Here is a 12,701-nt window from a genome sequence, read left to right on the forward strand (position 1 = left end):
GTTTAATGTGTTGTGTGGGAATGTAAATGAAGTGAAAATTTTCTATTTATTCGACTAACCGAAAACTTGCGGTACTATCCGCTCCAACTCCGACATTGAGAAAAATATATGATATATGATGAAGAAACAATTATCTAGTACTACCCGTGTTTGACTTTGACTCCGAGAAAAAAATGTGGGATATGATACATGATGAGTTATATCCATTCATATTCGATCTGATTACACCCCTAGGCTTTAGCCTCTCTGCCCGCATGGTGGATCAGCCCTGGAGGGTGGATTTGGTGCCCCCTCTACATATGTGTACACCAACCTTTGAGAAACAAAGTTGAGATGTGCCTTGGTTTATCTTGTGTGATGAGTAATTAACGTTGTGTGGCTTTTGTTGGTTAGCATATGCATGGTTATATACTGTAATATTGATTTTGTCTAACCAAAGTTGAAAAGAATTGGAGTTTGTATCGTTGTCTCGGTGCATGGGTTTTTGACCTCACCGGATAGTTCAATTTGTGGTAGATGTAAGCACCGAAGCTTTTTAGCGGAGAGACAGAGAAAAATTCATCCACCAGAAGGTCCAATGTGGGTGAGAGTGAGCATCGAACTAATTTTTCCAGAGAAGGGTGCAAATGCGAAGGTCTGGTGCGGTAGCCTCACCGGAAGGTCCGGTGTGTGCATGGGTGATCACCGGAGGCTTGGACAAAGATTTCTAGAGAGGTTGAAAAACTAAGTTCCAGTGATGCACTCACCGGATGGTTCGGTGATGGGCGTGTTAACACCGGAGAGTATCACCAGAGCCTTTTAGTTCTGAGGCAAATTTTGAGGTGTTCACCAGACTGTCCGATGTTGGAACTTTATGATCACCAGACTAATTTTTCCAGAGAGAAATGCAAACCGGGTTCCAGTGGATTTGTACTCACCGGATGGTCTGGTGTTGCACGGGTGCGAACGGTAGACCATCCGATGTTTACATTTTTGTTACGTCTAATCTTTTTCAACTTGATTTCAATTTGGACTAACATGTGATGATGTTATATGGTTTTGGAGATGCATGTTTGCTGGTCTCATGGTGTGCAGGTTATGGATGCAACTTGGCGATCGACGGCGGGTGATGGGGGCTAAGCGGGGTGCTTGGTGCTAGACGATCAAGGAGGTCGGATGGAGTCAAGGATGATCCTAGCGATACACGTGGAGGTCAAGCAAGGCAAGAGATGAAGGCTGATGAAGGCGCGTGCTGACAAAGTCCAGCGAAGGGGATATCAGTGCAAGTGGCAAGGCAACCCGAGGGATTGGGAGCAGGAGAGACTTGCCGATGGTCAAGATCGTAAGACAGACGACACGTGTTATCATCGGAGCACTTGCTTCTGGTGGAAGCAAGTGGCGGCTAATCACGCTTTGAGAAGCGTGCTAGGGTTTCACTGTTTGGCCTCAAAACCGTGGGAGGAATGAAGGTCCACGTGGCATCATCATGAAGCTTGTATCGTGGCAAAGCTAAGTCGTGAAGGCACCACAATCGTCCGATGGTAGAGAAGAAAATGGACCAAAATACATTCCGTGGTAGGTAGGAGTGTACTACAAGAGAGGGATATTTTGGGAACAGTCAAGGAAACCTAGGGATTTAAGTTTCCTAGGCTATAAATAGAGGGGTATTGTTGGTTGGGATTCCTCCCCCTTGAGCCATCTATATGAGAGCCTTGTGCTAGGGTTTTAGAGGAGAGAGAGAGTAGTGCTTAGCCTATGTAATATGTGAGAGTTTTGAGAGATAAATCTTTATAATCAGCCTAAAATAGGGCTGACCTATTTGAGTAATGAAGTTTAAGTTTTTGCATATTCTTGAATTCCGTTTTTTCTAGTTTTTTTCTATTGTTCCTTTGCAAATTTTCAAGTTCTTGGTGTTTTATTGTTGATTTTTGTTTTTCTTTTTGAGCTGAAATTTTAACACATTAGGAAGTTGTTTTTCTTGATGCTAGAGGCATAGAATTCACATACACATGCATATGTGATAGAGTCTTGAATTCTCTTACCTCTAGATCATCATCTTGGAGAGTTTACTTGCCCGGTGATCTTATCTCTATTTCGTTCATCTTCAAAGTTGTGAGCTTTTGGGTACAAAGACACATAGAATGGTTTTGAATGAACCTATAGTTTATATTTCATTCGTGGAGTCATATTGCCTTAAAACTTTTTATCTTGCTTTGTCTCTCTAAGTATTTTGCTTCCGCTCAACGTTTAAGGTGCGGTTGGTGATTAAAAATAGGAGAAGGCTATCTATTTCGCAAGAAATTATTGAGACGCCTATTCACCTCACTCTAGTCGCCACTTTTGATCCTACAACCTTGTATTTATACTATTTGTTCATTTGTATATTGTATCGGTCTGTTCTACAACATATATTTGTTAAACATCGATACTTTTTTTTCAAAAAAGATGTGATTGAATTCGAGTGGTTTGGAGCCTGCTCATGCTGCTAGTTTTAGGTCTGTTTGGTTGGTTGAATCAACCCATACATGCACATTGTCATGTGGGATGTAGCAAGTTCAATTGTTTGGTTTGTTAAATCGTACCATTCCATTTAGGATGAGATGATTCAGATTATTAGAATATACCGAGAAGAAATTGTACTCAGCCATGCAGCAAAATCGGCCGAATGACCCTGTATAGGTTCTATCAACTCTGCTAATCACTTGAGGTTAGTGATGATCAGTGACTATTAGTGGTTATTAAGGATTTTTAGTTAAACATTAGTTACATTCAGATTGACAACTTAAGTTATGATTAACTAGAATTAGTAATGATTAGTACTAATTAGCATAGTTTGCTGATAATAACAAATATAAAAATTATTTTTTCTATAAAATAATTACGTTATATATGGATATAATATATGGATTTAAGCAATACATCCAACCAAACATATTCCCGTACCATCCCATACAACTAACCAAATAATCTACTTGTACCACCTCATCCAGGATCATTTTATTTATACATGATTTCATCCCACTTAACTTCATTCAACTAACTAAACACACTATTACATTCTACATAGACGTATTCCGGTACTCCTTTCAGTAACAAATAGCATGAACCCCCAAGCAGGTATGTAATTAGACTTTAAGTTGTGGTATGCCCCACCTCAATAATCTAGTCCGGATCTAATCGATGCAGCTGCCCTATTTCGCGTGGAGAAAGGCAGCTCATTTCTTCGCTGGGGAATGTTGGAATAATCCTGTGTGCTGTTAGTTGTCTTAGCTGTGCATATTAGTGTCATGTCTGTATTTCTGTTTCTACACAGCATGACCTAGCTAGGAGTGGCAATGGGTACCCATTACCCGCTGTCCGATATGTAATTACTCCATTAGGGACTGAGTATGGACTATTTCTTATACCCACGGGTCTATTAGTGGTAAAAATCTCACCCATAGGATGGAGCAGGTTCGAGTATATTCTTCTAGTACTCGGACCCATTTACCCATAGGTCCAGGGCCCCCACCAGACCACCAACCCACCTCCTATGTTGTTTGGCCCGAACGGCTCGCCTCCCACACAACGTAACCCTAACCGGCTAACCCCCGTCACCCAGAGCCCAAACCGCCCCTAGACTCATGACTCCCAAAGTCCCCAATCTCATTTGCCCAGCAACTGCATGCTGCCACGCTCTCAACGCAGTGAACCAGCGAGCCAGTGTCGCTCTCGGCCTCCCGCAGTCCTGCTCGGGCGCTCAGCGGTCGGCACATCGCCCTGGCTCCCACAACCCCACTCGGGCACTCGGCACCTGGCGACTTGGAGCGTTGCCTAGGCCTCCATCGATCGTTATTGCATCGGAGTCACCTAGTGTCGTAGCCTCACCCTTGTCAGCCCGCCGCCCGTGCCCCATCACCCCATGCGGTCGTGCTCCCTTCGCCCACCGCTCATGTCCTGCCGTGGACTGTGGCGAGAGTGACAAGAGGACCGACAAGTCGGGGCTCGGCTGGAGCCGCGTGTTTAGCTCTCGCTCCAGCATCTCACCGAAGCTTAGGCTGGACCGCGTGATGATTTGTAGCAGGGTCAGTTAGCTACTGCCCCGTGCCTCTTGTTGGCATCATCGGTTGCGAGGAGGTGTTGAAGTTGTGCCATGACGCTAATGGAGAGCGCCTTGCCGGACCTGACATGAAGGCTGTGCTAGAGCGGGAAGCAAATTCTATAGGACCCTGTCCAAAAATACCCTCGTGGGACCCCATCTATGTCATCCATCCCGTGATCCAATGGCTGAGCTAAGGAGGAGAGAGAGGGAGTAGACACGTGCCATCACAGGAGAGAGGGTCTTTCGTAGGATAGGGTCCTATAGAATTTGCTTTTGCTAGAGTGCGTCCATGTTCAGCTCATCGAGCCTCACCTCTACGGCACTGAACTAGAACATGATGTCAAATGCCTGAGCCTCCTTGGTGAGTGCGCCAATCATGTTCGTGAGGATCTCCTTGTTGTCATGTGGATGTCGGTGATGCTGTGAGTTCATTCTAACCAACAGCTAGTGAGTCTTCCCGTGTGTGTGTCCTAGTGATCACATGAGTCTAAGAGAGGAATTTGGTTGAAATTTGGCATCAGAGCCTTGTACTCCATGAGAGAGAGAGAGAGAGAGAGAGAGAGAGAGAGAGAGAGAAAGAGAGATAGAGGAGAAGGGCAATGCCATACACCACAAAAGGTTGCGGGGCTACATATATTTATACTGATAAAAGAGAGATTACATGGGCTATAATGATACATTAATGATCACAATTATAGCTGTATAAATCTACAATGAATGCAGTAAATAGAGAATAATAATCCCCCTAGTGGTAGCGGGAAGTTCCCAGATGCCAAGGCTAGACCAGAAATCAAGGAAGAGCTTGGTCAGCAACCCCTTGGTCATGATGTTGGTGAACTGCATGCTGGATGGGACACGAAGGACATGAATGTGACCAAGAGAGACTTTTTCCCTAACAAAATGGATGCCAATCTCAATGTGCTTCATTCGTCAATGTTGAACAGGGTTGGCTGACATGTAGACTACACTAACATTGTTGTAGTAGACTGCAATGGCAAGCGAAGTTCTTGAAGAAACTGACGTATCCAACAACACTCAGCAATGGCATGAGCAACATCTCAATACTCAGGCTTAGGCCTCAACCTAAAGCGGGAGATAGTCAGCCAACGCTTGGAGGACCAAGATATTAGATTATCCCCAAGGTAGACACAAAAGCCAAACGTGGAACGCCAGGTGTCACGATAGTCGACCCAATCCACATCGGAGTAAGCAATGAGAGTTGTGGTGGAGGAAGCATGGAGGTGCAAACCATGGTCCAGTGTACCCTTGACGTACCTCAAGATATGCTTGATGAGCGCTAGATGAGGCTTGCGAGGATCATGCATGTGAAGACTGAAGGGTTGCGGGTAGGCTACGCTAGCACAAAATAAATTTTCTCTACCGCATTCAACCAGGAAGCCATGCGAGTAGGGGATCATGAATCGTTACCACTTGACGAGCAGTGCAGCGGAAGAAGAGTTGGAGCAGACCAATCCAACGTCGTGCGCGTCAAGTAGTCGATCGTCAACCTCGTCCCGAGCACGTCCCGAGCACCTTCCAAGTACTCGCGGGTACGTCCCGAGTACTCCCGAGCAGATCAGCACCGCAATAGTAGCAGCGCCTCCACGGTATCCACACGTACAAGGATGGAATCGCCGTGCGCCGGTGTGCTAGCACCGCGCGCCCGGCTAGGGTTTCGAAGGGAGTTCGGGAATAGGAGGCGGCTAGGGTTTCTGAAAAACTCAATGCGCCTTAGCCCCTGCCTATTCTTATATAGAGCACGCTAATGGGCCTTTAATCAACATTAAAGCCCATTATGACTCTAAACCCTAATGGTCCTTTAATCAATATTAAAGCCCATTAGCAGATCCAATCCGCAAACTCAATCGCCTCTAGGGCATATCACCAACAAAGAGAAACCTGCTGAACGACATAGGTATCACATCCAATTTTAATGCCAAATTGAATGTAAGCTACATACATGGCAGGATCAAGTTACATACACATAGTTACATCATAAGTGAGTAGCTGAAAAAATATCCATTATTATAATGTTAATATATTACATCAACGACCCAAGGATCCAAAAGGAAATTACATAGTAGCGAAAGACTCAGCACGATGCCTAGCTCCACAAGCAATCGACTAAAAAGTCACCCACCTAAAACTCAGTTCCGTCTTCCAAGAAATCCTCTAAGTCTTCGCCTTCTAAGCAGCAATAATGTGATGGAATAGAGCAAGCGTGATGATATCAAGTGTGAGAAAATATGACACGTGGGCCAAAGTCAAGGTAGGCTTAACTCAGGGGTTTATTTGCATAATGCCATTTTATAGTCAAAATTTTATAAAGGTAGCCTATTTACTAGGTGAAATGTTTTCTAAGACTTGAGCCAAGATTCTAACCACCTTGTTCCACAACCTGAGGTTCAAACCACCTCTAAACAAGATTGAACTCGAATCACAGTTCCCAACAGTGTGATCCACCAGAACCAACCAAAAACCAACCCGTGATCCACCAGGCTAATCATGTGAGGGTCCATATCGCTTATGACCATGAGCACGGCTGATATATCAGTTTTCACTCTATAGAGGTCGTACACTTTACCAACAAGATGTGTCTTACTATTTTGCAGAGTACCCATTGGCCAATAGATGACTCTTACACACTTTTGAGGTGTGCACTAGGAATCCACTGCAAAAACTTTCCGTAGCCTCTCTCACCGCGTGTCGACTTGCTAAAGTTTCATCATCGCGGGAGTATAACCTTCACTCCAGAAGCCCCCTCTTGCGCCTTGCAGATCCAGGAAGTACATCCTTACATCCCCGTACTACCAAATGATCTTCGCCATGTTGAGAGGATAGCGAATTACTCGGGTAGGACTGTCCCATACCAGGCTTATGGTTGTACTATTTTTATGGGTGATCGCTCCATGAACATGTCCTTAACATGGTCATGACAAGACAACCAACATAGGGTAATCACCAAATATCCAACAAAACACCACAATTTTGCCTAGAACACATCCACAAGCCAACCAACATGCCAAACTTGCCCAGACCCTAATTTCCATGTGTCTAAGTATTTTTACCAAAGTTAACATCATGATCCATATCATTAATCAATTTATCAAACCTATACTACCCATGAATAAGCATAACTAAGGACATTCTACCCATAACATGAAAATAACACTAAGGTTACAAGAAAAATTAGAGAAAACTAGTAAACCCTACTCATAGGTCACACATTTGAAAAGCATGCATTTTATAAAAAAAATTACTTTCTAAAAGTAGGTGTAATATGTTCAAGGACACTTGCCTTCTCTGAAGTGCTACTCGAAATCATCGAAGTCTTGGTCTCAGACGTTCTTGAACACCTCTGGGACAAACTCCTCTACACGCGAACAAAATATGTGACACTAAGAACAAGCACTAGACAAAGCAAACACATCAAATAAAAGATATGATTAGCTAGAGCATTATTTTAGGAAGATTTGGGTGCAAGAACCGTCCAAATCGGAGCCATGACGCGAAAACTACAACTAAATGTATTTTTAAACTGCTGAAAAAGGTGAAAACTACTTATATGCAATTAAACCTAATTTTTAAAAGGCCTAAAACATTTATTTATAATTTTCTAGAATTATTTTATAGTATACAACTGTTTAAAACAATTTTATAGAATTTATTTACGTTTTAGGAATTAAAATAATTTTATATGCATCAAAATAGATTAAAGGCGTTTATTTTAATAAGGAAAAACCTATTTAAACATTATTAGAATTATTCTATATTTTTTAAAACTATTTTCTTAATTAGAAACATTTATTCTAAACTTAAAAACTATTTAAAGAAATTAAACAAAATTTTAAAACATATAAAACATTTAATTACTGAGATAAAACCATTTTAAATATTTATCTAAATCAATACCTATTTTCTTAAAGTTTCTATTAAAATAAAAGTTATTTTCGAAATGTCAGATTTACTCAAATTATTTTCTAACGGGAAAATTGTATTATTGCGCAAGCTGACGTCATCTAGGATGACTCAGACACTGACGAGACTCGGTTGCAGTGACTGTACTTGCCACATCTGACAATTAGCACACGTGGCAAGTTGACTAGGCGACGCTGACTAGGGTTAGGACTAATTAAATCAGAGCCGCATAAAAACGATCAGACGGTTGAGATCTCCTTAAGTGAACTGGTATCTATCAGTCTAATCCTACTCCTACAAATGTGACCGGACGATGGGTGGACGCCTACCTTTTCTCCAGCGATAGCGACAATAGAGGATCATCAGAGAAGAAGTGGAAGCACCGCTGCACGGTCCGACAGTCGATGACGAGTGGTAAATGACGGTGTACGGGTGATGGTGAGTGCATTTGAAGGCTTGGATGGAGTCGAGGAGGACGACAACAGTGCAGCCACAGAGAGCTTCAGCGGCGGAAGTTCAGCGACAATGAGAGCTCGATTACGGCGATGAAACTCGACGGCGAACGGTCACAGACAACAAGGTGCAGATGGCGAATGTGGACGTGAGCTTGGACGGTGACAGGGATACATGGAGAGGCACGACGATGGGGTGCACTGGAGCTAGGGTGGTGTCACGAGAGCTCTCTGGTGGTGCAAAGTTGACAACATTTTAGGGGTCGAGTGTGGTGTGGCAAAGGGATGTTTTGCTGAGGGTGGAATTATGGATTTATCTACGGGAGGGCACAGATCTGGATCGGCCAGCTCAAGTTAACATGACAGTAAGATTTTAGGGTTCGGTTTCCTAATACACGTCATGACAATCAAATCTCCCTCCTTATTATTGCTTGCAGTTTCTTTCTGGGCTTCAATTGATCTTCAATTGCCTTAACTCGCGTGGGGAAGACGGGTTCAAATCGGGTGGCTATTTTTTGTAGATGGAAGGAGGGGATTCAGTGGAGGGGAAGGAGCCGACAGGTGGGGCCCATATGGTAGAGAGATCAGAGAGAGGGAAGGGAAAAACGGGTGTGATAGTAAGATATATCTGGCCTTGTGAGCATCAAGTACTGTAGGGCGCATGCGATATTCTTGTACTCCATGGCATCTGCAACTGGGGTGCCAACAGAGGAAGATAACTTGGACTACGTGTCAACATGGGTGGTGGTAGAATGGCAATCACTCATGCCAGCCCGTTGGAGAAGATCGGCCATATATTGTCTTTGAGAGAGAAAAATCCCAAAAGCAGATCATGCCACGAAGATGCCGAGGAGTAATGTAGGTCTCCAAGATCCATCATAGAGAACTCCTTGTGAAGGCAATTGCTGAGCCGTCTTAGGAGCTCTGTAGAAGATGTCGTGATGATGATGTCATCAACATATAGTAACAGAAATGTTGCATCCTTCCCAACATGAAGAACAAATTGGGATGTGTCGGAGATGGAAGTGACAAATCCCAATGATATCATGTGGGAGGCGAAGCACTAGTACCAAGCGCGAAGTGCTTGTTTGAGACCATAAAGGGATATGAGGAGGCGACAGACGTGGTGCAGACGTCTTGGATCCACAAATCCTGATGGTTGTTTGCACTACATAGTTTCATCAAGAGTGTTGTTGAGGAAGTAATTCTTGATATCTAGTTGATGGACTGGCTAGGAGCAAGAGGCGACAATGTTGAGGATGATTTGAATAGTGGCCAGTTTGACAACCGAGCTGAAATTCTCGCCGTAGTTGATCCCTGACTGCTGCAAATAGCCACAGAGAACCCAACGCACCTTGTAGCGCACCAACGATCCATCAGAGTTGAACTTGTGCTGGAATACCCATTTGCTAGATACAACACTGGCACCAGGAGGATGAGGCACAAGGGTCCACGTGCCGTTGTCGATGAGGGCCTTGTGCTCTTACGCCATAGCCAACCACCAATGTTCATCCTTGATGGCATACTTGTAAGATTTGGGCACCAGGGAGATGCCGGCATTGAGGAAGGAGAAGCCATATTTCTGGATGGGGATGATGATGTTGGCCTTGGCCCAGGTGCGCATTAGATGCAAATCGAGGCTTGGGCACGTCATGCCTACAGCTGATGGTGGTATGATCTGTACGGGTGCCACAACTGTAGGAGTAGGCAGTTCCAACGTGGAGGCTACAAGTGATGCAGTCATCCGCCTGGTGTAGACATGTTGAATAGGAGGCCGTGTGGCTAGCGTCGGTGCGGGAGGTGGCGTAGGGGCCACATGTGCCTGTTGAAAAGGTTGGGTGGCCGGTTGGGGAATGTGCTGATCGAGAAGATATGATCCATCGAAGTCTAGCAAAAAATCCATGTCTCTGGCCATAGGGAATGACAACGAGGTTAGTGTGGAAAAAGGAAACACAAACTCGTCGAACACCACATGTAGAGAGACAATTATATGGCAACTAGAAGGATCGTAGCAATGGTAGCTGCTATGATTAGCAGGATAACCTAAAAAGATACAAGCAATAGAATGAGGCTGAAGTTTGTGTGCTATTGTGGGAAGAAGGTTTGGATAACAGAAGAAACCAAAGACCCATAGATGATCATATGAAGGATGGATGTCGTGAATGGTGAAATATGATGTGGCAACATTGAGAGACTTACAAGGTCGCTTATTTAAGAGATAGGTGGAGGTTGCTACTTGCTAGTGCTTTAGCCCAAAAGTGAGGTGGTAGCTATGCCTAGAGGAGAAGACTGCGCACAACATCATTGATGGTGTGGATGGTGTGCTCGGTCATTCTATTTTGGTGAGAGGCATAGGCATAGGAGTAGTGGAGTGCAAAACCATGTGGAATGAAGAAGGTGGGGGTCTTGTTGTGATGAACTCTTTACCATTGTCTGTCTGAATGGAGATGATAGGAACCCCAAATTGTGTGTGTACAAAGGAGAAAAATGATGTCAATTCTATAAAAATATCAGATTTCACACAAAAGAGGAAAATTCCAATAAAAGTCAGGGAAATCATCAATAATAACATGGTAATATTGATAACCGGACACACTAACAACCGGAGAAGTCCACAAATCACAATGAATTAAAGCAATTGGTGCCCTAGAGATAGAGTTGGAGGCACTAAATGGCAGGCAAACGTGTTTGCCTAATTGACATATGTGGCATAGGTGCTTATTTTGCTTTATTGTCCATGGGATGGCCAAGGATTGCTGAAGGGCAATGGTGGCGCCGTGACCAAGATGACCAAGATGACGATACCACACAATGAAGGAGTCACAGACGTCATGAAGATAGAGGTATTGGGAGGTGCGGCAGTGGAGGGGAAGGTGTAAAGTTTGCCCCCATTATTGCAACAACATGTAACACCCTTCATTCGTAGGTCCTTCACATAAAAGCCGAAAGTGTCAAATTCTATAGAACAAGAATTTTCGCGATTAAATTTGTGAACATACAAAAGATTGCGAACCAAAGAGGGGACATGAAGAACATTATGTAGATGAAAAGATGGTCCTAATAGTGTATGTAAGAGAATAGCTGGAGCAGGATACATGAATGGAATTCCTGTTCCCAACCGTGACAGAGAAGGGATTGGGAAAAGAAGAAATACAACGTAAGATACCGTCATCTGGGGTCATGTGCTCAGAAGCAATGGAGTGCATGACCCATGTACTTGGGTTGAACTGAAGGTTGCTCATGGCAGCGACAAGGTTGGTGTTTTCTCAAGAAGCCTACGCATTCGTGGGCGTCAGTGGCTGAGACTGGTACAGAGGAGCCACAGTGGGGTTGTAGGCATGTGGAGGATAAGAGTTGAGGATGATAGGGCCGCCGTAAGAATAAGGAGGACCGCCTTGAAGGGCCCTACCATTGGAGGGCAGCCACTGGCCCTTGCCAGGGTTGACACATAACTAGGGGCCAGTCGACGAAGTGAAGCGAGAGGCCGAGCCACTGTCTTAGCTACTGTCGTAGCCCCCTCCGCCCGTCTTCTTGCCTTTGTGCTTCTTGTTGGAGGAGCTACCACTGGAAGAAGTTCCAGTGTAGGTGCACCGTTGCTAGTTGACTTGCTGGCTATGGAGAGGAGGGCTGATGTGGCCTCAACTTTGGTAGTGTTGGTGAGGTGTATCTCCTCCATGAGAAGCTTGTTGTGGACGGTGGGGAAGTTGGGGAGAGGCTATTACATGTCGATCATCGTGGGGGCACCGAACATGGTTTTTCTTAGGCCATAGAGGACATTGAGGATGAGGGTGTGATTGGTGATGAGAGAGTAAATGTCGTAGAGAGCATTGGTGAGATGCTTCTGCTCCTTGCAATAGGTGGTGATGGAGAGGTTGCCTTGTTGGAGGCTGTGGAACTCATTCAATAGAATGATGGCATGACTCTCCTCATTGCTGCAGAAGAGAGCCTCAGCCATGACGTAGAGATCGTGAGTTGTTTGGTCCTGCTCGAGGACGATGTTGAGGATGTCGTCGGCGATGGACCCATACATGATAGTAGGGATGGTAGCCAGACCCATGGGTTCGGGTCCCTACATGTGCTACATCCCACCCACATGTCTGGCGGGTTGGGTACCGAAATTATAGCGGGTCAAACGCAGGTTTGTACTTGCACCTGTGGGTACCCATGTGTCACCCGAAAAACATATGTTCTCTAAATTCTGATCTCTCAATCAGCCGATCCCATCCCATCTCAATTGGCTTACCCCATCCCACCTCCACCACGCTGCTCTA

The 12,701-nt window shown here is 44.6% G+C and overlaps 1 protein-coding gene across 1 annotated transcript; it reads right to left on the reverse strand.

The window, feature by feature from the left end:
- Nucleotides 1–12,148: 12,148 nt before the first annotated feature.
- LOC133928051 (uncharacterized) lies at nt 12,149–12,487 on the reverse strand. The gene has a single exon (XM_062374340.1). It carries the CDS (start codon nt 12,485–12,487, stop codon nt 12,149–12,151), a length of 339 nt encoding a protein of 112 aa, XP_062230324.1.
- Nucleotides 12,488–12,701: the final 214 nt, after the last annotated feature.

Source organism: Phragmites australis, chromosome 9 (assembly GCF_958298935.1).
Source record: "Phragmites australis chromosome 9, lpPhrAust1.1, whole genome shotgun sequence".
NCBI lineage: Eukaryota > Viridiplantae > Streptophyta > Magnoliopsida > Poales > Poaceae > Phragmites > Phragmites australis.

Excerpts from the sequence above, each read along its gene's own strand:
- LOC133928051 (XM_062374340.1), bottom strand. The coding sequence starts at position 12,487 with ATGGGTCTGGCTACCATCCCTACTATCATGTATGGGTCCATCGCCGAC.